Consider the following 26738-nt stretch of genomic DNA (forward strand, 5'->3'; position numbering starts at 1 on the left):
TCTGCAGCTTCTGTGCTGTGCATGAGACTCCACAGGTGAGGTCTAACCACACAGACATACACACACACACGGATCAGCAGGAAATCAGAGGGCGGACTGGAACCATCCGACCCCCGCTGGGACCACAATGGGTGACCCTTGGGTGGCATTGCTGATATTGCTGGGATTTATGCCAGGTGAGTGCCCACTTTAATGACTTTATGGAGCGTATCTCATAGTTCTGTCATTTTACAATCTCCGTGAATGTCACAGACAGGTGACAGGGAGACAGGTGTAGCTTAGGTGACAGATTTCCTATCTCAAAAGCAGAGTAATGTGGATCGCTGACTGTTTGTGGAACTACAAGCTCTAGCATGCCTGCCGGGCTCAGGCATTTCATCAGTTTCTGGCTGCCATACTGGGTCTTGTAGTTCCACAGCAGCTGAAGAAAGACAGATTGTTTACCTCTTGCCCTAATGATTAACCGCCTCCGTCAGACTGTAAGCTTTGGTCAGTTGTAGCCACTAAAACATCATAGTTGCCAGAATAATTTTACAATTTGTCAGTATTTACTATTGTACATGCTACATTACCGGTGCTCAGTCCGGTTGTGTCCTCACTTACTGGTTGTCTGTACAGCAAGCTGCGTCTGACACCCAGTGCGTCTGACAGGCTCCGTGATCGCAGTTGCAGTGATAAACCGCTCACAGTGCACTAGAGACGTTGGGCTGCGACTTTACCCACACAAGAATTAGTTTTACACACGTATATAGTCGCAGATGAAGCTCAACGGAACTTGGCGTGAGAAAAAGCCCCGGCCGCTGTATCGTAGCGCTTCTTACACAGATTCAGACCCATTCGCACACAAATGTACAAATGTCACACAACGCACTGATCAGTGTATGCTAGCAATGTAGTCGTCACTTCTGAGTTTATTATAGGAAAGAGACGCACATCCTGCGCGAAAAAAACACTCAGCGCAGCCACATGGGGCCTGGTGCGCCGAGAGGGGCTATTTGGTGCGACTGTAGCAACAGTAAGAAAGGACACATCTGTATTTAGGGGTCCATTTATTTAACTGAATATCTGTATCGTCGTTTTTTTGCTACAATACATATTTTAGCATAGACGCTATTTAGCAATCCGGGGCTCCTTATGGTGAAAAGCCCGCACCTCTGCAAGGGTTATTGCCTCCTTCACCAGCAGCCTATCGCTGCCTGAGAAGTGTCATTGTAAAATGCATATACACGGGCATCACACTAGTTTGACCCGGTGGTGACCATGCAAAGCCTTTCCTGGCATGTCCCCATTGCTATGTATAGGTAACCTACCCGGCGCTACCTAGCAGCGGAAAGTGACGCTAACTGTTAAATTGCACAAACTTTGCAGTCCCCATAGCCGGCTGTAGGGACACAGTAATATGTCAAAATACAGGATTAACCAGTGATCTAAATAGGAAGTAGTGGTAATATAACCCCTCTCTGGTACAAGAAAAAGCCGGAGAAAGGGGTTACTATCACTGCTTCCTAAATAGGCATAGCATGGTGTGAGAGCAAATAGTGTTCTGAGTAATATTTCTATGCTAGGTACAGGCACAGTACTGTATGAAGACAAGTTGCTAGTATGGGGTAATCATTTGTTATATCTGTGTGTGTTGCCTTCACTGAGTGTTATTGATTATTTTATGTGCATTTTTTGCCTCTAAATGAGTGATGTCACATAAGAGGCTGGGGGTCTGGTTTGTGAGTGACTATGGGCAGACAGACTAAGGGCCTGATTCAGACCCACTCGCAACGGGTCGATGGCCGGGCACTGCGATTACGCGAGCCCCGGAGTGAGTGAGAACTTCACTCGCTCGAGGCTCGTAGCAAAATGGGACGGCTGTCGATGTTGATCGACAGCTCGCCCCGTTTTGTAGGCGGGTTGGGGCAGGGTGGTGGCTGCACAAACGGAGGCGTTCCCTTAGGAACACCTGCCTTTTGTGGGCGGCCCTACTGACATCACACGTGATGTCAGTAGTGAACTTCCTGCTCTATTAGTGCAGGAAGTTCACTGTGGCTTGCGGTGGACAAGACCCTAACACAAGGGTCTCATGGCAAGCCCGATGGTCGCTCGCTAAAGCTGTGGGTGGTCATCCACAGCTTAGCAAGCGGTCTGGAGACCGGTGAAAAAAAAAAAAAACGGCCCACCCTGATTCAGAGCGAGCACTTGCAAATAGCGAGCGCCTCTGAATTAGGGCCTAAGGCAGCATAACGTAGCTTTCACACTGTAAGACACATGTAAAAATGAAAAGAACATGATGATGTGGGTAATGCTTTTTGGGATAGTACATTGGGAGTAACACTGCACAGGATAATACTGTAACCAATGTAGCTAATGGTTCCTAGGATAGTACTCCAGCCATTGGGAGTACCACTGCTCGGATCAATACTATAACCATGTGATGAATGATTCCTGAGACAGTGCTCCAGCCATTGGGAGTACCACTGTAACTATTGTAACTAATACTTCCTGGGACATTGCAACAACCATTGAGAGTACCACTGCTTGGTACAATACGGTAACCAATGTGATGAATGTTTAATTGGACAGTACTCCAGTCATTTGTAGTACCACTGCTTGGGACAATACTGTGATCAATGTAACTAAAGCTTCCTGGGACAGTACCACAACCATTGGGAGTACCACTGCTTGGGACAATACTGTAACCAATGTAACTAATGCTTTCTGGGACAGTACCACAACCATTGGGAGTACCACTGCTTGGGACAATACTGTAATCAATGTAACTAATGCTTCCTGGGACAGTACCACAACCATTGAGAGTACCACTGCTTGGGACAATACTGTATTCAATGTAACTAATGCTTCCTGGGACAGTACCACAACCATTGGTAGTACCACTGCTTGGGACAATACTGTAATCAATGTAACTAATGCTTCCTGGGACAGTACCACAACCATTGGGAGTACCACTGCTTGGGACAATACTGTAATCAATGTAACTAATGCTTCCTGGGACAGTACCACAACCATTGGGAGTACCACTGCTTGGGACAATACTGTAACCAATGTAACTAATGCTTTCTGGGACAGTACCACAACCATTGGGAGTACCACTGCTTGGGACAATACTGTAATCAATGTAACTAATGCTTCCTGGGACAGTACCACAACCATTGAGAGTACCACTGCTTGGGACAATACTGTATTCAATGTAACTAATGCTTCCTGGGACAGTACCACAACCATTGGTAGTACCACTGCTTGGGACAATACTGTAATCAATGTAACTAATGCTTCCTGGGACAGTACCACAACCATTGGGAGTACCACTGCTTGGGACAATACTGTAATCAATGTAACTAATGCTTCCTGGGACAGTACCACAACCATTGGGAGTACCACTGCTTGGGACAATACTGTAATCAATGTAACTAATGCTTCCTGGGACAGTACCACAACCATTGGGAGTACCACTGCTTGGGACAATACTGTATTCAATGTAACTAATGCTTCCTGGGACAGTACCACAACCATTGGTAGTACCACTGCTTGGGACAATACTGTAATCAATGTAACTAATGCTTCCTGGGACAGTACCACAACCATTGGGAGTACCACTGCTGGGGACAATACTGTAACCAATGTAACTAAAGCTTCCTGGGACAGTACCACAACCATTGGGAGTACCACTGCTTGGGACAATACTGTAACCAATGTAACTAAAGCTTCCTGGGACAGTACCACAACCATTGGGAGTACCACTGCTTGGAACAATACTATAACCAATGTGATGAAGGCTTCCTGGGACAGTACCGCTGCTTGAGATGATACACGGGTCACTCCTCTCTTAAACTTCAAATGCATGGGTTATGGATGCTACGCTGCCGTTCAAATTCACCACCTGGGGATATTTTTGACTGCAACTTTTTGAATATAGGATTTAAATCTTTGTACGGAAAGCACAGTCTGAGATTCCTCACATTTCTCTAAGCTGCCTGACCAGTTCTTTAGTTTCTATTTATCCTCTGTGAGATAAGCAGGTGAAGGTTCCACTTATCAGCAGAGAGGTATATAATAGGGGCCGCATTATGGAAAGGCAGAAAAGCGCTATTGCGTTACTGCCGGTGGGGACGGGAGCCTATAGGGTTTTTTTCCATTTCACCCTACACATTAAAAGATATTGCGAATTGTGGCAAGGCGCAGCATGGGCGCCGTAACCAACGTGATTAATGGTTCTTGGGAGAGTACTACCACCACTGGGAGTACCACTACTTGAGATGATACTATAACCAATGTGATTAATGCTTCCTTTGACAGTACTACCATCAATGGGAGTACCGCTGCTTGATAGGTTACTATGGGAGTACCACTGCTTGAGATGATACTATAGCCAACCTGATTAATGCTTCCAGAGACAGTACTACAATTGCTTGGTACAATATTAAAGCCAATTGTAGTACCAATGTGTGATGCATTTCTACCACATATTAGATTAGTACAGCGTCAGACAGCACATTACATACTGGGAAAGTACTAGCACAGCACCAGTGTGAGTACTACTGACTGGGAAAGTACTCCCTTCAATTGGAGTAAATCAGCTTTGTTAAAAAAAAAAAAAAAGTTTGGCTTACTTTGAAATCTACAATAGAAAACACCACATCACAAGCCACAGGTAATGCCTAGGTCCATATGCGGCTATGGTAGTGTCTAAATCCCCTTCACGGAGAGGACCCAGATGTCATCAGCCATGTCCAGCGTCATTCCCTACCATCCAAGTGGGCATAGAGGGGGAATATAACCATGTGGCGAGCATAACGAGCCACTGAGCCCGAAGCGTGGCGAGCGCAGCGAGCCCACGAGGGGACAACTTTCTTGTTGTAATGGGGACAACTTACTTGTTTAGCTGGCCTTCATGGGCATAAACTGCACTACTGCCCTCACTCATGTCACTTCCAGGTCCCTAACAAGAAGGGGAAATAGCTCTACCATGCGGCTATAGGTGAAGATCTCACTGGCTGACACAAGCCACGCAGGATGAATCAATGTTTTGGCCCCTTAATAAAAGCAACTTGTCAGATATCTAAAATTCTGGATGCTACGCTGCCGTTCAAATTCACCACCTGGGGATATTTTTGAATGCAACTTTTTGCATATAGGATTGAAATCGTTGTACTGAAAGCACGGTCTGAGATTCCTCACATTTCTCTAAGCTGCCTGACCAGTTCTTTAGTTTCTATTTATCCTCTGTGAGAAAAGCAGGTGAAGGTTCCACTTATCAGCAGAGAGATATATAATAGGGACCGCTTTATGGAAAGGCAGAAAAGCGCTATTGCCGGTGGGGACGGGAGCCTATAGGGTTTATTTCCATTTCACCCTATACATTAAAAGATATTGCGAATTGTGGCAAGGCGCAGCATAGGTGCGGTCATACTAATGCACTTCGCAGCGAAGTGGGCAGGATCCGACCGGGTCCCCTGCGCTCCCGGAAGACGAGGAGGTATCCCCGAAATTCAGTAGTTTGCCATACCTTTTGTGAGAATAGACAAGTATGACCTTATACCCTGCGGGCCCCTTAATGCCCATTTATCTAACATAAATCTCCATTGGCTGAGATATGAGGTGTTGAAAAAAAAGAAATCAGACTTATGGCGCATATCCACTACACGATATAAATGGATGATTTAACGATAACAATATCGTTATTGTTCATTAATCATGCAGTGGATATGCTGGCAACGACCAGCGATGCACGTTCCCGCTGGTCGTTGTCGGCATTTGTCATCGCCTGAACATACTGCCCAGCATGACGATATCGGGTGTAGGACGCTGGGTCTGTAACCCACTGTAATAGCAGAGTGACCGGGTGTAGGACGCTGGGTCTGTAACCCACTGTAATAGCAGAGTGACCGGGTGTAGGACGCTGGGTCTGTAACCCACTGTAATAGCAGAGTGACCGGGTGTAGGACGCTGGGTCTGTAACCTAATAGCAGGGTGACAGGGTGTAAATAGCAGAGTGACCGGGTGTAGGATGCTGGGTCTGTAACCTAATAGCAGAGTGACCGGGTGTAGGACGCTGGGTCTGTAACCTAATAGCAGAGTGACCGGGTGTAGGACGCTGGGTCTGTAACCTAATAGCAGAGTGACCGGGTGTAGGACGTTGGGTCTGTAACCTAATAGCAGAGTGACCGGGTGTAGGATGTTGGGTCTGTAACCTAATAGCAGAGTGACCGGGTGTAGGACGCTGGGTCTGTAACCTAATAGCAGAGTGACCGGGTGTAGGACGCTGGGTCTGTAACCTAATAGCAGAGTGACCGGGTGTAGGACGCTGGGTCTGTAACCTAATAGCAGGGTGACCTGGTGTAGGACGCTGGGTCTGTAACCTAATAGCAGGGTGACCGGGTGTAGGACGCTGGGTCCGTAACCTAATAGCAGAGTGACCGGGTGTAGGATGCTGGGTCTGTAACCTAATGTAATAGCAGAGTGACCGGGTGTAGGACGCTGGGTCTGTAACCTAATAGCAGGGTGACAGGGTGTAGGACGCTGGGTCTGTAACCTAATAGCAGAGTGACCGGGTGTAGGATGCTGGGCCTGTAACCTAATAGCAGGGTGACCGGGTGTAGGACGCTGGGTCTGTAACCTAATAGCAGGGTGACCGGGTGTAGGACGCTGGGTCTGTAACCTAATAGCAGAGTGACCGGGTGTAGGACGCTGGGTCTGTAACCTAACGGCAGAGTGACCGGGTGTAGGATGCTGGGTCTGTAACCTAATAGCAGAGTGACCGGGTGTAGGACGCTGGGTCTGTAACCTAATAGCAGAGTGACCGGGTGTAGGACGCTGGGTCTGTAACCTAATGGCAGAGTGACCGGGTGTAGGACGCTGGGTCTGTAACCTAATAGCAGAGTGACCGGGTGTAGGACGCTGGGTCTGTAACCTAATAGCAGGGTGACCGGGTGTAGGACGCTGCGTCCGTAACCTAATAGCAGAGTTAATGTGAATATATACAGCAAAGGCAGTACACTGGGCCCTGGGTGTACAGGATGGTAAGTGATTTGTGCAGCAGAGGTGCAGGTGGTGGTTGGTCCACACGTGGAATTTCTTAACCAAGTTTTAGGTTTAAGTAGAGTAACAAGTGGCATGTAAAGAAAGGGTTAAAGTTGTACCTAGGTATTGTATGCAGCAGGGAGAGTAAGGGGGTTGCTGGGCATTTTAGAGCACCGGGTGGTAAGATGGTATACACTCTGGTAGTTAGTGGCACTATCCTCCTACACAAGCCATGATGGTGCAGGGTACTTGTAGCACTCTGTATAGCTGGCTAATGCTGGGAGTCTCAGAGGCCACGTCCATAAGCATGGAACACTAAGGAGGAGAGACGCGCCAGCAGGGTGCGCATGAGCAGTAGCACATGTCGGAGGTCAGGCCTCCTGCTGAGGCACAGCGGGTCCTAGAGACCTCCGGCTCTGCTCCTTTGTGTATTGAGGCAGTGCAGAGTGCTCCTCATCCAACACAACCAAGGGGTTGGGTATGGGATGCTGGTGCTCGGGATCCCAGCGGTCACAATCCCGGCAGGGTTAGCATACGACACTTGTTGGTCGGTATGCTAACCCTGCCCCTCTCCCTCCCTGGTACTTAACCCTAAAGTAACCATCCGGCACCCTAAACCTAACCCTCCCCATAGTGCCTAACCCTACCCCAAACCTCGATACTTACCTTCGGTATCTTGGCGGTCGTGATGCCGGCTACAGGATTCTGATTGGCATCGGGATTCCGGTGCCGGTAATGTAAGCATCGGATGCCGCCAGGATGCCGAACGTATCCTGTTGCCTAGAGCAGCATGAGGTCAGAGTAGGCGGCAACGGCGGTCACTCTTCCGCACGCATGCTGCAGCCTGTTCACTACCTTATGCTAATGTGAGTATCCATCTGTACGTTAGGGATGGACATCGGATGCCCAACATCAAATCCAGAACTGCGATGATAACTAGCCATCGCATAGCAACCGGTGTGTGCTCTCCCCACAGTCAGCCATCGGAAAGCTGCATCTGACGGCTGGCATCCATCGAATTCCTGCTATTTGCTGGAAAAAGTACTTCCATCGAATCGTAAACATCGATGGTTGCTAACCATTGGCTTCCGATGTCCATCCCTACGATGCACCCACGACACTCCCATGTAAAGGATCAGTTCGGAGCGATCGCATGGTGTCCACCCGGTTGCCGCCCAGAAATGCCCACTTCACGAAAAGAGTGATCCGTTAACGGATAGATTGAGCCACCCGCAGTTTCAATCCCAGTCTGTGGTGCGATGCGTGCAGTTTGCAGGTATCCACGGGTTCCATCCGCATTTGGGCTTGCCTCCGACTAAAGCCGGGAACACACTATGCGATCCATTGAACGATCTATCGTTCTGGTCCGACGCGGATCGGAACGATAGATAGTGCGGATCGCATAGAGCGTATGGACTATCTGCGTGCTCCTGCGGTCACATGTGATATCATGCGGTCGGCCGTGCTGCACTGCCAACCAGACTATGGCCCTCATTCAGAGCCGTTCGCTATTTGCGTTCGTTCGTTCAAAAACAAGGGGTGGCTATTCAAATGATCCGTTCGCACATTGCAGTCTGTTCACACCTCTAAGTCTGAACGAGCGAGCAAAACATACGCTCGTTTATTTGATAAAAACGCCCCCTGGCCGCTCGCACCATACGTCATGTCCGCTATTTATTAGATTAATCGAGTACATCGAACAGGATATGAACTGCTCGCTATTCTTGTGGTTGGTTTTTTCAACCGCTATTTTGCGAGCAGTTCTGAGTTAAAAAAAACCAAGTGACGTGGTCAATGACGCTGCTGTATTAATTATGCACACCCATAAAACGCCCATTTTGACCTTTAAGCACGCCTGCGTTCTGATCTCCACTCCCCGTTTTCAAGCACCTTCCCCTGTTACCACCCACATACGCCTCATTCTGTCACTCAAAATATCAGGCACTCGCTATATTGCGTACCAACGATTTTCAGCCGCACTGACTGGTTCGCGCATGCGTACTAAAAACCGTACGCATGCGCAGATGTGCGAACATCGCTCGGAATGAGCGTACTGCCGCTAGCGAGTGGCTCTGAATGAGGGCCTATATCGCATGCGGCTCCGTTGCAGGTAATGAAGGACAGAACGAGGGATCTTACATCTTTCATTACATCGCTCAATGTGTACCCGAGGTACGATATGTCGGCCGACCGGGCCGACATATCGTCCGGGTACACATTGGCAAGTGTGTACCCAGCACAAGACAGCCCCTTAATCCATCTCTGCCCAAACGGTCTTATTGTAAACATTGGCAAACCGCCTCCTTTTATCCTATCTGGCGATCTCCCAGCAGCCTCAGGCACTGACAGAAGGGAACGCTACTGACGAGCAATTATGGATGCAGCAATGGATGGCGAGCATACGACATTCAGGAAGAACGCTTATATCATACATATCACTCGTCGGGAGCGGTTGCGTACCTGTAAGTTTTTATTCCTCCCATTTCCATTTTAGGTCGTATACATTTGTACTGAGCACGTAAAGAAAAATGTTATTTTAAATAAATACTGTACAATCTAAGCCTACTTAATTCCAGAGATTACCGTAGGGAAACAATGGACTAGGTGTGTTTCCATGCCAAGTTGTAGACCGATGTCGCCATCGGGAATGTGATAATAGATTACGTGGCACACGTGTGCCCATATATAACATACATAGATGAATAAGTCATTCAGTGGTGACTGCTAGCAGGCATGTGTTTTTTTGTCAGGTGGATGAAAACAGCTTCCAACTAGGTAACACTATCACAGGGATAGGTAAGGTGCGGCACTCCAGCTGCTGTGCAACTACATATCCCAGCATTCCCTGCCAGAGTTCAGTTTTTTTGTTAGATTGCGGTGATAAGTGTGGATCATAAATGAAGGGACTGAAAATCTTTGGTTTTGAATAAAAGAAGTTTGTGATAGGTGGAGTTTTTGCAAATGATACAAGGATTTATAACAGGGCTGATACTCAGGAGGGGTAAAGGTGCCCATCCACTAGACGATTAAGTTGAGCGATAGAACGATAACAATCGTTCAATCGTTTGCAAAAATGTCTAAAACGACCAGCGATGCGCGTGCCCGCTGGTCGTTTAGACATCTATCATCGTGCAAACATGCCGGACAGTCTGACGATAACGTCAGGTTCAGCATGTTTGCTGATGATTGATGAGCCTGCACTGAACGACAGCTCGTTCAGTGCAGGCTCATCACAGACTGACTAACGACTGCATGATTATAATGTCGTAATCGTGCAGTCGTTTTCATGTCTGCTAGTGGATGGGCACCTTAAGAAAAAATCTGTAGCGATTTTAGAAAAAACCAATGAGGAGTGGGAGTGTGGTATCTTACAGAAGCAGAGGCCCTCATTCAGAGCCGTACGCTCTGAGCAGAGCGCACGCTCTGAATGAGGGCCGGCCTCCATGAAAATATAGCGTCCTCCTGGACGCTCGTATAGCTGTGGGTCACCACCCACAGGCTATACGAGCGTGCATTTTGATGGCCGCGATGGTCGTGACCATCGCGACCATCGAAACTGCGAGCCGGAGCCTGCGGTTGAGGTTTTCAACCGCAAGCTCCGGAGTGATTTTGGCTCTATCAGAGCCAAAATCACTCCCACTGACATCACTAGTGGGCCGGCTTCTGACGGGAGGCGTTCCCGTGGGAACGCCCCGTCAGGGAGGCACGCCTACCAAAGGGGGCGTGCTGTCAATCAACATCGACAGCACGCCCCCTTTGATCAGACACAACGAGCGAAGGACTTTCCTTCGCTCGTCGCGTCTGGCGCATGCGCACGACGGAGCTCCCTCCGTCGTGCGCATGCTCAGTCCAGAACATCGACCCACTTGCGAGCGGACAGCCGCTCGCGAGTGGGTCTGAATCAGGCCCAGAATACGGAAGGAATGGTGATATATTCTAGGAAAGGGACCTCTAAGTTACATAGTGGTATATTTTACAATATTCTTAAGTTTTTCCTGTTAAATATAAATAATCACAGTTTATCACGGCAGTAAGTACTGTGATATGATTGGGGTAGGGGACCCTCTCCTGGGGTAGATGGACACCTCCTTACACACAGCAGCCAGGAAACAGCACTCCAGCCATGGGTTTTCGTGCAACCTGGTCGGCACCAGTTTTTATTGTGCAACACCAATAGTCAAATAAACCAAACATAAAATAAATCCTATCCCGTCTGGGCACTGACTAGACAGGTAATTTCCTCTCTACAAGTGGTAAGGCCTACTACCTCACCACAAACACAGCACTTTCAGAAGGTCACAGTGTCTCTGAACAAACCTTAGTGTCTGTTCTCCCCAGGGTGTGTGAGACACTGCATCCAAACTCTTACACAGCTATATTGAGCCACTTTCAGTTGTAATCCCTAATTAGCCTGCTCTCAGGGTGAAAGGCCTAACACCTGAAACGGCCCTGTGGATGGAGCCCTCCCTTCTCTCTCACATCCACACCCCCAGGACCCATTCTCTGTCTTTTACCAAAAGCCGACACTCAAATCTGTTTGTAATACAGACTTTTCCTGGGGGTTAAAATACATATGACAGGAATCTGGGACACACATAGAAGCCATTCCAAACTTTTCCAGTGCTTCTATCACAGTACTGATAAAAGTATTGATTTTACACAATCACTTTAGTCCCAGGCACGAGCTTGGCATGCCAAATAATACACATGCGTGACATTGGGGCTGCGTGTCCGCCAGTCAGGGCCAGCTGGGAAGGGATCCGGATCAGGCCATACATTCTGGAGCTTGGTAAATTTCGCAATTTAGAAAAACAAGGGGGCTGCTGCAATACCCCCAATATATATTCTGGGGATACTTCTTATTTGTGAGCATCTCCCTGTTTTTGGGGCAGTTTCCTGCAAAATTATTTCGATAAAATATGCCGCAAAGTGTCAGACAATATAAAGGTAAGGAAACGGTGTAGTCAGTAGGGCAAAAGCCAGTAGAACGTAACATATGTAACAAAATCCCCCCCAAAATTTGCCCACAAAGTAAGTCACATACAGTACATGTGCATGAATGCAGAATTACACGCATCTATACTCGTGCCTGCTTGCGCCCTGGAGACACCATTTTTTAATGGTGGATCCAAGGATGCATTCTACAATAATAACAGTCGTCTTACATTGCATTGTAAGAGGTGCAATAGCAATAATATGGGACTGGTGACCAATCTTTATAACTAATTCACGGTAGCATCTAGATGCCCTTCACTGAATGCACCCTGACGTCATCAATTACTCTCCATGTGGGCATAGAGGGGCAATATAATCCTTTTTCAGCACTTGTGAAATGTGGGTCTCATTCAGAGCCGCTCGTAAGCGGCCGCTCGTTCGTTCTGAGCGATGTTCGCACATTTGCGCATGTGTATGGGTTTTAGTACACATGCGCGAACCAGTCAGTGCGGCCAGAAATCGTGTGCTTGCAAAATAGCGAATGCCTGCTAATTTGAGTGACAGGAGGAGGCGTATGTGGGTGGTAACAGGGGAAGGTGCTTGAAAACGGGGAGTGGTGATCCGAACGCAGGCGTGCCAAAAGGTCAAAACTGGCGTTTTAAGGGTGTGCATAATTAATAAAGCAGCGTCATTGACCACGTCACTTGGTTGTCTTTTAGTCAGAACTGATCGCATGATTGCGGTAGGAAAAACCAACCACAAGAATAGCGAGCAGTTCAGACGCCGTTCGATGTACTTGATTAATCTAATAAATAGTGGAGATGACGTAGGATGCGAGCGGCCAGGGGGCGTTTATTTCAAAATAACGACCGCATGTTTTGTTTGCTCGTTCAGACATGGAGGCGTCAACAGACCGCAAAGAGCGAACGGTTAATTTAAATAGCCAGCCCCTTTTTCTGAACGAGCGAGCACAAATAGCGTCCGGCTCTGAATCAGACCCTGTATCCCTTAAATGTTATTAGTATCCTGCCCTCTGCTGGTTTCAGCAGGTTACAGCATGCTACAATAACTATGTAAAACCCTAATTTGCTGTACATATATAGGACCGGCATACAGGCAGGCTTGATTGGGATGCGCAGGGAACGTCTGTGAAAGTCTTACTGTTGCCAGTGGCAGGAGTTGGGTGTGGATGGCAGAGTGACTTTCTAAGTACAGATGTGACTCAAGGGTTGGATTTGACATAAGCGCAGTAATTTATGAGGCTAGAAACTACACACTTTGTTCTCCTGTTCTACAGGTGAAATGTACTTCCAGGTTCAGACAGAGCTATGTACAGTATTTACTATTTACCCTGAAAGCAGTGTCCACGCCTGACAGAAACTGGTATTGTGCAGCAGGTGCTGATGCCACAGAGTTCCCCTCCCTCCCTCACTGTGTATCTGGGTGAAACTCATCCCAGGTGAGATGTGCGCTGCAGTGAGAGAGGGGTGTGAGTGTGCGGAAGATCAACATTAGACATACCGGTTCTGTAGGGCTGAGACGTGAGTGGTTTGTGCATCTGACATTCCTGTGTACGTATTCATCATTACACAGGCATCAGTCACCCCCCCCCCACCATCATCTGAGATGTTCTGGGCAGGAGAACCCGAGGAAGGTGGGGCTGGATAATGGCCCTCACGTGGATAGTATTGAGTAAGCCCTGTGTCTGTAGTTGTCAGTCTCAAGTAGCCGCTGAATATTTCAGTTTCATGTTGGGATAATTGGTAGTTAAAGTTTGAAGCCATTGTCTACATTTGTGGTCGGCTAATAAGACCGGGATAAAGACCGGGGAGTTTGGACATCTGCAGCACAACACTGCTCGAGGTTTGAGATCCTTTGATGACCTAGACCTGTCTGGCCCAATCAGCATAGATTCCTTTGGGTCCTGATGTAGAGTTAAAGGTAAAATTGAGACTTTTTGCTTACACACAAAAGTTGGTCCATGCCAGGGCTGAAACTAGGGGTGGGTGAGCGGTGCTGCCCTGTGGAACCTGTATTTGGCTTACAGGGCACTTGGAACGGCATCCGCAGCCGAGAGAGCCACCCGGTGCTCAGCTGCTACTTGGTTCCGGCAGACCCACTACTCGCCCATTGTACTTTCTTTCACTCTTTTGCAGCAGGGTGACATTTTAGGAAGGAGATGCTTCTCAGCAGGCACAGAGAGGCTGACTCCCCATGGTCGCTCAGAATGTCCATCGTAAGTAAGCTGCCAGGACCTTTACCACTGCGTGCTAATTCACATTTGCAGGTCAGCAAAACAGTCTCGATGCGCCTGCATTTGCCTTGACGCTCCCTGTAACCTCCCACAAACACTCGCTGGCTGTCAATCACACTGCGTCCAAGTCCTCACCGTCTGTAATCTAACTTGGCACATGCGCAGTGCAGCCGGGGAGAGAAAGCATACTGAACTTAGGGCCTGATTCAGCAAGGAACGCAGATGCAAATGCAATAGAGATTACGCACACAGTCTCACTGTGATAGTATGCTAATACACCACAGCACTACATAAGACGCCCACTTTACCTTACACACATCCGTAATGTTTAGCAAGTCTGAGAACCATCGGTACAATGGAGTACCATCGCAGCCTCACGTACAATTGCTAACTTCATCGCACGCTATCAGTCCTCAGGCTACGTAGGGCATCGCAGTGGATAGTTTATGCATGCCCCTGCAACGCCATTGAAACGCACTGGCACGCCTGCATTCGCAACCCCCCCATTACCACCCAGAAACGGCACTTCCTGTCAATCACTCTGCAATGAATCTGCGCAGTCACTGCGATCGCAGTCCCGATCGCAGTGGCTAGTTTGCGCCCGCGCACTGCGATGCATATGCATGTGCACTACACAACGTTCGGCCAATTGCGTGCGCATTAGCAACTGCGTTCCTTGCTGAATCAGGCCCTTATTTAGTTAAGTACAGCAGGCCCATTGGCGTACCTATAATGGGTGCAGTGTATGTGATGCACACGGGCCCCTGGGTCTAGTGGGGTCTACACCACACACCCTGCACCCATACAAATATACTTGCCTGTCCGGAGTCCCGTGTCGGTCGGCACTGTAGAAAGAAATCACAGGGAAGATGGTGCAGCGGCCATTTTCCCGGAGATTTGCACATGTGCAGTAAAGAAGTCTCCTGGAACATAGTGTGGGCACCATGTTCCTGGAGACCTGGGAAAGTGCAGTAGACTCTGACATAAAGTCAGAGTCTACTGCCCTGCCGGAAAGGAGGGGGCTAGCACAGAGGCTGCCGCTGCACACAGGCCCCCCCCTCCCCTCTTAAACTGCCCCTGAGCAGGTCATTGGCTGTTTGTGTTGATGTAAATATGTCTCAGATCTTTGTCTATTAGTTGTTGAAATTGACTTAAACGATCATGTTAAAATTCAGATTTAGATGTATAACGTATCAGTATAAAAGGGAATAGTCCATGTGTTTTGCCATCATTTCATGTACTTACTTAGGGAATATTACTTAAGTGAAATGATATTTCTTTAACATGTCATCAACAGTATACTAATATAATAAGAACGTTGTGTCTGTCTGTTTGGTCCAAGTTGGTGCAAAAACTACTGAACTGAGGCCCTGATTCAGAGCCGGACGCTCTGACAGAGCGCTCGCTCTGAATCAGGGCCGTCCTTGTTTTTCAGAGCGGACTCCTGATCGCTCACATAGCTGTAGGTGACCACCCACAGCTATAGCGAGCGGCCAGGAAGATGGTCGCGATGGTCAAGACCATCACGACCATCGGGCTTGCGACAAGACCCTTGTGGTAGGGTCTCGTTGCTGCAAGCCCCAGAGAGATTTCGGCTCTAACAGAGCCGAAATCTCTCCCACTGACATCACTCGTGATGTCAGTGGGTTGGCCCCCAAACGGAGGCATTCACATGGAAACGCCTCAGTTTGGGCAGCCATTCCCCCGGCCCGCCCACCAAAGAGAGCGAGCTGTCACTCAACATCGACAGCTCGCCGCCTTTGTTGCGAGACCCGGAGCGAAGGAGGGCCCGTCGCTATCCAGGTCTCGTGCATGCGCACGACGGAGCTGGCTCCATCATGCGCATGCACACTGGCCCACCATCGACCCACTTGCGAGGGCACAGCGCTTGCGACCGGGTCTGAATCAGGCCCTGATTTCCATAAACACGGCATCATTGTGTGGTGGAGACTCCTAGAAATAACCTGCACTTTGTATCATCTCCATCCGTCAAGTTAGAGCTGAGCAATAACAAAAACAAAAGTGATTGACATCATGAATGCAAGAGATAGGTGTGGCACCATGCTAATGTACCCAACGCGTTTCTCCGCCTCATTTTGCCTTCTCTGCCTCTCTTGCAGCGTTGCTGACGGCTGTTACCATCAGGGAGCCCAGCACCGAGAGCATTACCAAAGCCAAAGGGGAATCCGTAACCCTGGGATGTACGTATACCCTGGAACCCACCGAGACGGGGAACCTGGACATCGAGTGGGCACAGATGAACCCGGACAGCACGGCACTGGACAAAGTGGTGGGTGTCCATAAAACATCTCTTTGTCCATCATTTCCTTCAGGTCGCCATCTTGACTGTTTTGATCCCCACTCTTACGTTTTTAGTGATACTATCCGAACCCTGGCTAATATTTATAGAATGTATTTTTAAACTGTCTTCTTGCTTGCGGAGAAGACATGCTACGAGTAAAATTTCTCCATTTGCTATGGGACGTTACTTTAGTATATGTACCATATACACGACTATAGGGCCTGGTATTGACTGCTCCAAAATGTGCCAATTTAGTGTAATCTCTGCCTTAAATCACTCACATCATCCTATAGCCATGGCAATACTTATCTAAGACCAGGGAATAATTATAAACAAGTCAGTTGGGGCTTCTGGGAGAAGTTCCCTCTGGCAAGGATGATGTACTTAGCCTGCTCGCTATCATCTCGCCAAACGTCTATACTAGGGATGGCCATCGGTGGTGTTACCACTGATGGCAAAATAGCAAGAAACTATTCAATGGATGAACGTCGATGGTTTCACCAACCGATGGTCATCTGTTTTGTGACTGACTGGCCCGTGGGCCAATCAAAACTGGGGGGGGGGGCCGCTTTGCAGAGCTATGTTCCAAGTCCCGGCACCTTGTAAAAAAAAAGAAAACATTCGGTTATGCTTAGATATCAATGAAGGTAAACTATCTGGTTATTCCCAATCGATGGCAAAAGCATTCAACATCAGCCATAAACCATCGAGGATTATGAATCATCGATGGTCGATGGCCGTCCCTAGTCTACAGTACACCTGACTGTAATTCTCTTTCATGTACAATGTGCCTTTAACATGCTCCGTTTTCATCCAGAACATAAATATATTTGCTTTGATGGTAGGATCCCATTGTGGGTCCAGGAGAGTCAGGCCAATATGCACTTGTGGGAGCCATTTTTTTTTTTTTAGAGTGGAACTTTTATACATAGGGGCAGATTCAATTGCACGCAAGCTTGTGCTTCACACATAGGCGCAGTTTATGGTAACCTGATTTCTACTTGCACCTTCACGGGCTGTGAGCACTAACTGGCTAGCGAGGTGCTTCCTGCAAAGCCGCCGAGAGCCACTCCGCCGCCTGCTGGTGGGTAACTGAATCAACCTCGCTGTAATCAATAATACTCATTACTTTGCATCTTGACCATTGTCCCCATCTCTCGTTTTCTAAATGATTAACACATCAGTCCATGGTGGGTGTAGTCGCTGACTACTATCACTAAGGGCAGGATGTACTACGCATCGCATTAACAGGGATATTACCACCAGCCAGCTCCATCGTGTGCATGCGCGAGACCCGGATAGCGACGGGCAATCCGTCACTCCGGGTCTTGCACCAAAGGGGGCGTGCTGTCGATGTTGAGTGACAGCACGCCCCCTTTGGTGGGCGGGCCGGGGAGGTGGCTGCCCAAACGGAAGCGTTCCCATGAGAACGCCTACCGTTTGGGACCGGCCCCACTGACATCACAAGTGATGTCAGTGGAGAGATTCCGGCTCTGTTAGAGCCGAAATCTCTCTGGGGCTTGCGGCCACGAGACCCTACCACAAGGGTCTCGTCGCAAGCCCGATGGTCGTGACCATCACGACCATCATCATGGCCGCTCGCTATAGCTGTGGGTGGTCACCGACAGCTATGCGAGCGGCCAGGAGGCCGTTCTAAAAAAAAAAAAGACCGGCCCTGATTCAGAGCAAGCGCTCTGTCAGAGCATCCGGCTCTGAATCAGGCCCTCTGTTTACAAATAACCCACGTCTGTCCCTGTATTGCTCCTATCATTGTTTAGCAGTGCTCCTCACAGTGACAGTAGGGATAGTTGTGTGTTTCACATCATCACAGTGAACCGGTGATTTCCTTTTTCCCCTCCCTTGTTTTCGGAACTGTTGGCTGTATATAACAAGTATTGTCCCTTCTTCTCTCATATTAGATTGTCAGCTCAATGGAGTAGGGCTGTCTCACCTATTAGTGCCGAATTAATGAACAACAAGGTTCCGTAGTAACCTTGCGGCAATGTGACCCCATTTTTTTGTCCTAGGTAATAATCTGGATCTGCGAGTGACGCTTTTATTAGCATAACTACAGTATTTGCACTCAGAAACCCAGGCGTCACAGTCTGCAGGTCCCAAATCTCACCGCTAATTGAATCAGCCCAATGCTATGGTCTAGTATTGTATGGATATTATTGAAGTCAAAGAGAAGATTATTAATCATAATAAAAATAATACAATGTGAAACAGAGTACTCCAGCCTAATGTGACATAGGAGGGTGTGACGCTGTGTGAAAGCACCAGGGCCACGGTGGTTGCGTTGTGTCTGTTTTGAGCAGTGTAATATCCGACTAAGGTAAATGTGATTCAGCAAGTGAGAAGTAGAAACATTCATTAATAATTACACAGAGAGTAAATACAGGAGACATCAAATATTATTTTCGGGTCTCTGATACCCCTTTCAGACAGGAATGTCCCTAAAACCCGGCTTTTACCTGGCAGTTGAGTGCCGGTCGTTTTTGCCGGTTCCAGCCTGACCCCCCTTTTCACACAGAGAAGCAAATTACCGAGTCAAGCATTTCTATCCGGCAATTTGCTGATCAACGAGGGAGGGCATTCGTTCTGTGTGAAAGGATCAACCTGGGTCAAAATTGCCGGGACTCCGACCCAGGTTGACCTTTTCACACCGAAAAAGGATAATTTGTTTTTCTGTGTGAAAGGGGTATGAATAAGGTTCGACATAACATGACCACAATGGGAGATACTATTACATTTAGGTTGCCATTTGTCCTGATTTAGGTGGGACAGTCTCGATTTTAGGGCACTGTCCTACTGTGACCCTTCTTTTCAGTAACGCGGCCATGGCAACATCGCGCAGCATGTGAGGATAAGGATACATTTCACAGTTCTTTAGACAGGTATTCACAACTGCCCTGGCACGCCTGCATTTCGCCGACCACCCCCCCTGTCATCACCCGCTTCCTGTCAATCACTCTGCGAAGGGTCTGCATAGTCACAGCGATTGGAGTCCCAATGGCAGTGGCCGGTTCGCGCAAGCACACTGCGATGTATACGCAGTACGCAACAATCGGCCGATTACGTGCGTATTAGCAACTGCGATCCAGGCTGAATCAGGCCCTGTATTTGCATCCTTGCAAAATTGCCATTTACAGAATTTGCTGATTTTCATAAATGTTCATAGAACCCTTGTCTGCGAATGTTCCCTGAGGCCTTTATCTGTCTGATTTACAAGCTTGTCGTTTAAAAGTTGCAGGCGGACACGTACAAGTCAACAGATCAACGTCACGTGAAGGCGGAGGACCCCTTTAGACAGTTCAGACGCCTGAAGTCTCTCAGTACATTTCCTCTTCTTCCTCCCCAGATCCTCACCTTTATGGACAACGCTATTGTCCCCAAAGGCCCTCCCGGCCTGATGAGCCGCATATCGTTCACGGCTACCGATCCCAGCCAGGGCGACGCCTCCATTACCATCGGCTCGCTGGATGTCAGAGACACCGGAACTTTCCAATGTAAAGTGAAGAAGAACCCTGGCTTGGACTCTAGGAAAGCCACAATAATTGTCCAAGGTATAATATATGTACGATGCAGCTATAGCAGTATAGGACACTCATGGCATAGACCCCACTAGCAGCGTCACATAACATAACGCATGGACAACCGTTTTTAATCTTGACATCGTTTTAAAAAAAAAAAAAACATAACACGTTGTTTAATAGGATGTTAGGACGGCTGTGCTGGCCATGCTCTGCAGCAGACGCAGACAGTGGTGGGTGCTGACTGTCCAATAGAGTTAGCGTCTCCGCACACATGATGATGTAAGGGAGGCGACCTCCATTCACAGCCTGAAGCTGCTGAACGACCGTCTGGGAGTATCTGACAGCTTAGTAAGCCAAACCGAGCGTTCCAGGCCGTTCTCAGGCTGCAAACAATCATCATTCGGTACCATATTGTGATATGATCGGGGTAGGGGTCCCTCTCCTGGGGTAGATGGACACCTTCTTACGCGCAGCAGCCAGGAAACAGCACTCCAGTCATGGGTTTTCGTGCAAGCTCGTCGGCGCCAGTTTTTATTTGCAACACCAATAATCAAATAAACAAAACATAAAATAAACCCTAGCCCGTCTGGGCTCTAACTAGACAGTAAAATTCCCTCACTAACCGAACACTAATTAAGCTCACATCCACAGTACCTTCTGGTTTGTAGCAAACAGTGTCTCAGAGCAAGCTAACCTGCGGGCCTGCTCTCCCAGGTATGAGACACTCAGCCACAAGTAAACCTAGCTTAACACAGTCATTTCCAGGTGCAAGCCCTAATGACCTGCTACCAGGCTGAAAGGCCCAACACCCGGAGTGGCCTGTGGATGGAGCCCTCCCTCTCCTCACATCCACACTCCCAGGACCCATTCCGGCTTTTCACAAAAGCCGACCTTTCTAGTCTGCTTTGTCCAACAGACTTCTGGGGTTTTTAAAACACTTAGGACAGGAATCTGGGACAGATATAGAAGCCATTCCACACTTCTCCAGTGCTTCCATCACAATATACAATCAATCAGTTGGTGGTTGCCACATTTTGTGCAGCTTGTGGGCAGCCTAAGGGGTGACGGTAAATGTAACTAATCATTTCCTGTCATTTCTCCAATTTTTTTTGCCTCTCCCGTATTTCGCTACCACCTCCATCATTCATTCTACAATATGGGCCGGATTCCAAGATGGATTCAGCCGCATCCCTGTGTGCGTCCTTTGCCACAGTTTTCGTCGGCGACTTTGTGCTTTTGCTAGGATAAGTCCTTCCCTGGTGTACAGCCCTGCGTCTGACTGTGCAAGGGACTGGGATGTCCACTTTGTCCATCTATAGACGCAACAATCTAGGTGCAGAATCTCTGTCTGAGAATGGCCTCCAATGTGAGTGATCAGGCCTCTGAGATTGCAGCAAGTTATGTGACATGTCCACAATGCTCCCATAACACACGGCCACATCTCTGTTTGTCTGACTAACCACCACCGTCCAGGAACGTTCAATACATTTTATACTCTGTGCGTCTGAGAGGTAACCAGCCATTGCCAGGTGTCCCACACCGCCGAGCCCCGTAACGGCTGCACCCCCTGAATCCACAGTAGTTCTGCCAATCCTGACTGATACTGTGTATATGATACTGTGTATATGATCAGATCTCTGTGCGTGTAACTACAGTTAAATAGATGACGTTACACACAATGTAGTTTTTATTTTACAACGAGTGCTTCTTAGTCTCTCATTAATAACAACCTGTCCCCCTGGATTTAGTGATGCCCTCTCACCCTCGCTGCTGGATAGAAGGAGAACAAACCAAAGGACAAGATGTGACTCTGAAATGTAAATCGGATGATGGAACTCCGCCTCTGTCTTTTAAGTGGGAGAAGATCGCGGGAACCCCCAACCCGGCGACCCCGGTTCTGAATATGGGTAGGTGGCTTTTATCAGAGATCTGAGTGAGGAGCGAGTATAGTACTTTATGTATGTAAAACATGGTATAACATATATCATCATATTTGGTGGGTAATGATGTCATCACCTATATTTAGATACTAGTGAGGTCACTACTGAAAATTTGCAACTCATGTGCAGAGTCTCTTGTTGGACGTGAGGGGTGAATGAGAGGGTCTCCTCTGATTTGGCCGTTCTTGTGTGTGATACCATTGAATGATGGGCCGCTTTCTAGACTGGGGGACCTGCTCGTGGTGGGGCCTTTTCATGATGACACCAAGACGGTGGGCATGGTGGCCAGGATATTGTCCACCTTTGAAGGAAAATAGGCCAGGGACAGGGCAGGAGCATTGGGAGTAGAGATAATGAGTTCCTTTTTGACTTATTGAGCTTTAAGTAACTTTAGGCATTTATGTTGGTAGTAAAGCTCACACCCATTTATAGTTAACCATGAACCTTTTGAGGACTGCAAATCTGGACAGTATGTACTAGTAGAGGAAACTTTGCTATTTCCCATGATGCTTTGCTCCTAAGTGTCCAGCTAAGTTATCTTATGGTCTAATGTCTTCCTCGCTGGGTACAACACTCATTATGCCATCTGACCTGAGTTATGTATTAGACACTGCGGGACCAGAGTCCGCCCTGGAGCTTACTCTCTTCATGTGTTTATACAGCCAGTCTTACTGGAGATCTCCTGATCAGGAATATCTCTGATGCGTATGCGGGAGCGTACCAGTGTACAGTGGGCAACAAGGTGGGCAGCGGGACCTGCGTTGCAGAACTCTCCGTATCTTCAGGTAAGAAGAAGTAATGTACGCCGTCACCTAATCAGAGCTTCTATGTACCCCAAATTTCAGGGAGAGTCACAATATTTTGCTTTCGGATATCTCCCAAGGAGGACTCCACCCAAAATTGTGGTCCAATGTGATCCCTGCTTTTTGACAGGAGGGAGATTTATCAAACCTTGGAGAGAGATAAAGTGGAGAGAGATAAAGTACCAACCAATCATCTCCTAACTGTCAATTTACAGGCTGTTTTTGGAAAATGACAGTCAGTAGCTGATTGGTTGGTGCTATTTATCTCTCTCCAAGATTTGACAAATATCCCCCTGGACAAGACAACTACATTTTGTCATTGGTTTGCCAATAAGTTAAAACCACTTTACTGACACTGACCATGTTTTACTAACTTATCATTTATGTAATCAACATATTATAAAAATGAAATCTATATACTATAATCTGTTCTACGCAGTTACCTGTATAATCAATGAATGTTTCCCTGCTGGATATCTGGTGTATAAGTGATGGTGACCATTGTCTCTTCTCTCTGGGTCAGCTAACCGCACTGGGATAATCATCGGGGCAGTTTTCGGTGCTCTGCTTCTCCTACTTCTTCTCCTCCTCCTCATCTGGTGCCTGATCTGCTGCTGCAACAAGAGGCGCTACGAGAAAGAGATGGCAAACGATATCCGGTGAGTGGTGACATAATAACTGGAGCAATTAGAATTTTTAAAGTGGATAAGGAAAAATCTATTTTCCAGAGGAATTTTACCTACTTCATTATCAACAACAGAACATTTCAAGTTTTTTGCATTAGATACATCCCTATCTATATGGCAGATCTGAGTTAAGGACAACGGAAATAAATGAATCTGCTTGGGAGAAAGAACCCTGAGTTCAGCTTTCTGGGGGTGGAGATCCCCTTTACTTTCTTACTGTAAGAGGACATAAACCTGCTCTAAGCATAGTGGACACAAGATGGCGATCTTGCTCCTGTTTTATGGACTGCTTCCTTTTTTCCCCGTATAGCAAGGCTTATTAAAACAAAAACGCCCATTTAAATTATCGGCACAAATATATTTAAAATATAACCATAAAAAATTCAAAGATCTTTTTAAATGGCTAAAATGTAGCCTGTACTTATGATGGTGTATGATCCTCTTTGAGCTACTTAAAGCCAGCATTCTATAAGAACGTGCAGTGTTATACCCCTTTTACACCGCAGCTAAAACCGGGGTTATTACCATGTTAACCCAGGTTGCTGCTCGGTGTAAAAGGGGCCAAGATTGGATTCCCAGGTCGAGTACCAGGCAATACAACCCGGGTATCTTGCAGGGTTTAACACGGGAGTTACTAGTGTAACCCTGCACGGGTCCCATTTACAGCATGGGGGTTTCGGATTTCCTGGCGCGTGGAGAGGATATCATCTTCAAGTGCTTGCAGAACAGTTCCACTGCATCCGTGTGTAGTGTGAATGGCGCCGACCTGGGAATAACCTGGGTCGGCACCGCGGTCTGAAGGTTTTTTTTTCCGCTGGGTCTGGCCTCGGTTTCAAATCATGCTCCAAATACTGGGTCAGACCCGGGACTTTAGTGTAAAAGGGGTATTAGTAAGAGGCCCTCTCCTCATTTGAGAGCAGAACGGGGGCTTCACAGGGATTGGGGGCTTCCGGGACCCATAGCTGCCCCTTCGCTCTACCCTTGCATATGACTTAGTCGGCCTATATAGTAAATATAGCCATGGCTCTGCCTCTATGCTTTACAGAATCTTTGTGAGCAAATGCGCCGTGTGAGCGCAGGTATAATGGAGTAGCGGAACCCAGCGGATAGACACCCAAACAGCACAGGTGCTAATTACCATGGTGGTGCACTGCTGACGCACTAATGTTAGGTACATAGGAAGCCCTGCCCATGGGAAAGAAGCAGGAACCCTTTTTAGACACAATCATGGCCTCGTAAAATCACAGCTTTAACCAGGTTGGGGGTGACACATACAGGCGTATAAATAATATATGCAGAGTACATGCTGCCATGTGATGCGAGTGTTGCGTTTAATCATTGTCTCTCCTTATGGCTTACAGTGAGGACGTCGGGGCCCCTCCCCCAAGTCACAGCAACAGCCGGGCCAGCAGTATCCGCACCGCCGCCGGCTACACACCTCACAACATCAGCTACTCTCTGAGACGGGTCTACAATGCGGCACCTAGAGAAGACCCACCAACTTCATCCCTGAGCAGCAACGAGCCTGTTAAACTCAAAGTGGAGAGCTATTCACCATCTCCAGAACCGGTCTTTAGTGTCCCAGAGGTCACGAAATACCACCCATACAATATCCAGAGAGTGGGGGGAGTCCCGGTAATGGTGCCGGCACAATCGCGAGATGGCTTCATCGTTTAGCGACGGAGATCCCCAACGCTAATCTCTAGAGTTCCTCAAAACATTGCTCTACACATAAACATTACTTACTCTGCATCTGGGGCCTGTACAGCGGATTTCATGGAAAATTGTTTATTACCGTGTTGATATTATGTTATGATGGACATGTGGTTATTCTGTGTAAGAGGGTCCAACGACTTCTTCTTGGGACAGTACAATTCTTTCCAAGGCCGGACAGGAGAATGGACAACTGTAGAATGGACCTATGGACGGATGACACAAGCCTTGGCTATAGTTCCATAATCGTCATCTTTCCCTGCGTCTTTGTCTATTTTTTACCCGGATTGGGATGTTTTAATAATTCCAGTGAATTTTTGTTATAAAAAAGGTTGTGTGTAACTAATATATTGGAAAGTGGCGATGACAACTAGACTGGGCCAATCCCAAGTGTAAATACAGTATCTTAAAGACTAAACCTTTGATGTAGATACATAGTAACACGCAGGGCCGTAACTAGGGTAGTGCGACCTGTGCCACCGCACAGGGCACGGCCGGGCAGGGGGGCGCTGTTTTCTGTTTATTATCATTCTCGCTTGTAGCTTCCTCTTATTTTATCCCCAGCATCTCCTGGCCTCCCCATCTTTTCCCTGGCCCTTCCCCATGAGGCCATGCCCCTTTTTCGGGTGCGTTTTGGCCCCATTTGAAAAATAGGGGGGGGGGGGGGCGCCAATGCTCTCTCTGGCACGGGGCACCAAAAAGTCTAGTTACGGCTCCGGTAACACGTTTTAGTGGATGGATGTGTGCATACATGCTATGACTGTATTGTTAGTGTGTGTTTCCATGTCTGTATACATGTGCACAGTCACATACCTCAAAAATAAGTGTAATCCTTTATTCGGGACTATGCGTGCTCGTACCCCAAAAGAATGTCTGACCTTGGGGAGGGGCGTGGCCTTGTGGCACATCCCCAAACTTATCTCTCTGGGGGAGTGTCCAGCACTCCCCAAGCAGCTGGGCTGCCCCCAAGATAGACAGTCAATAGGTGGACACAAGATGGTCAACAGACAATAGGTCGACTGACAATTGGTTGACAGAGCAGAAGATCGACAGGGTTACAAGGTCGACAGGTTTAAATGGTCAACACTTTTTATAAAATGTAACCCTAATCCAAAGCCTCTCCCTTGTGCCTAACCCTAATCCTCCCCCTAGAGCCTAACCCCAAACCTCCCCCATGTGCCTAACTCTAACCGTCCCCTCCAGCAGCCTAACCCTAACCTTACAAATGTTGAAAAACCATTAAAATGTGTTGACCATTTGAACCTGTTGACCTATTACCTGACAACCATCTGGTGTTGATCTATTGACTGTCGATCTTCCATCCGGATATTGGTCATTCGCACGGCATCTATTTGGTGCTCAGCTGTGCACAATAGTGGTGATCAAATGCTGCCGCAACCTTCCCCTCCACTCTGGACACTGCGGCCTGCAGGAGTGATAGTGTCCAAAAAGCCAGGTATGCAGTCAGGGTCATAACTTATGTCACCATGAAAAATACATTTGCTTTTAATACTCTGCAACATACTCGCAAATAATTGTTTCT

The 26738-nt window shown here is 47.8% G+C and overlaps 1 protein-coding gene across 1 annotated transcript; it reads left to right on the top strand.

Annotated features, from left to right (window-relative positions):
• On the top strand, positions 1 to 25793 carry LOC148532581 (coxsackievirus and adenovirus receptor homolog). The gene is made up of 7 exons (XM_088467729.1): positions 1 to 176; positions 16336 to 16505; positions 19879 to 20083; positions 21802 to 21960; positions 22656 to 22778; positions 23320 to 23455; positions 24844 to 25793. The coding sequence occupies exons 1-7, from the start codon at positions 128 to 130 to the stop codon at positions 25157 to 25159; spliced, it is 1158 nt and encodes a 385-aa protein (XP_088323855.1). The 5' UTR covers positions 1 to 127; the 3' UTR covers positions 25160 to 25793.
• Positions 25794 to 26738: the final 945 nt, after the last annotated feature.

This window comes from Taudactylus pleione, unplaced genomic scaffold (assembly GCF_031769625.1).
Source record: "Taudactylus pleione unplaced genomic scaffold, aTauple2 ptg000073l, whole genome shotgun sequence".
Lineage (NCBI taxonomy): Eukaryota > Metazoa > Chordata > Amphibia > Anura > Myobatrachidae > Taudactylus > Taudactylus pleione.

Excerpts from the sequence above, each read along its gene's own strand:
- LOC148532581 (XM_088467729.1), top strand. The coding sequence starts at position 128 with ATGGGTGACCCTTGGGTGGCATTGCTGATATTGCTGGGATTTATGCCA. Across the intron at positions 16,506-19,878 it reads GCACGGCACTGGACAAAGTG|ATCCTCACCTTTATGGACAA; the intron begins GTGGGTGTCCAT and ends CTTCCTCCCCAG. Across the intron at positions 22,779-23,319 it reads AGAACTCTCCGTATCTTCAG|CTAACCGCACTGGGATAATC; the intron begins GTAAGAAGAAGT and ends TCTCTGGGTCAG.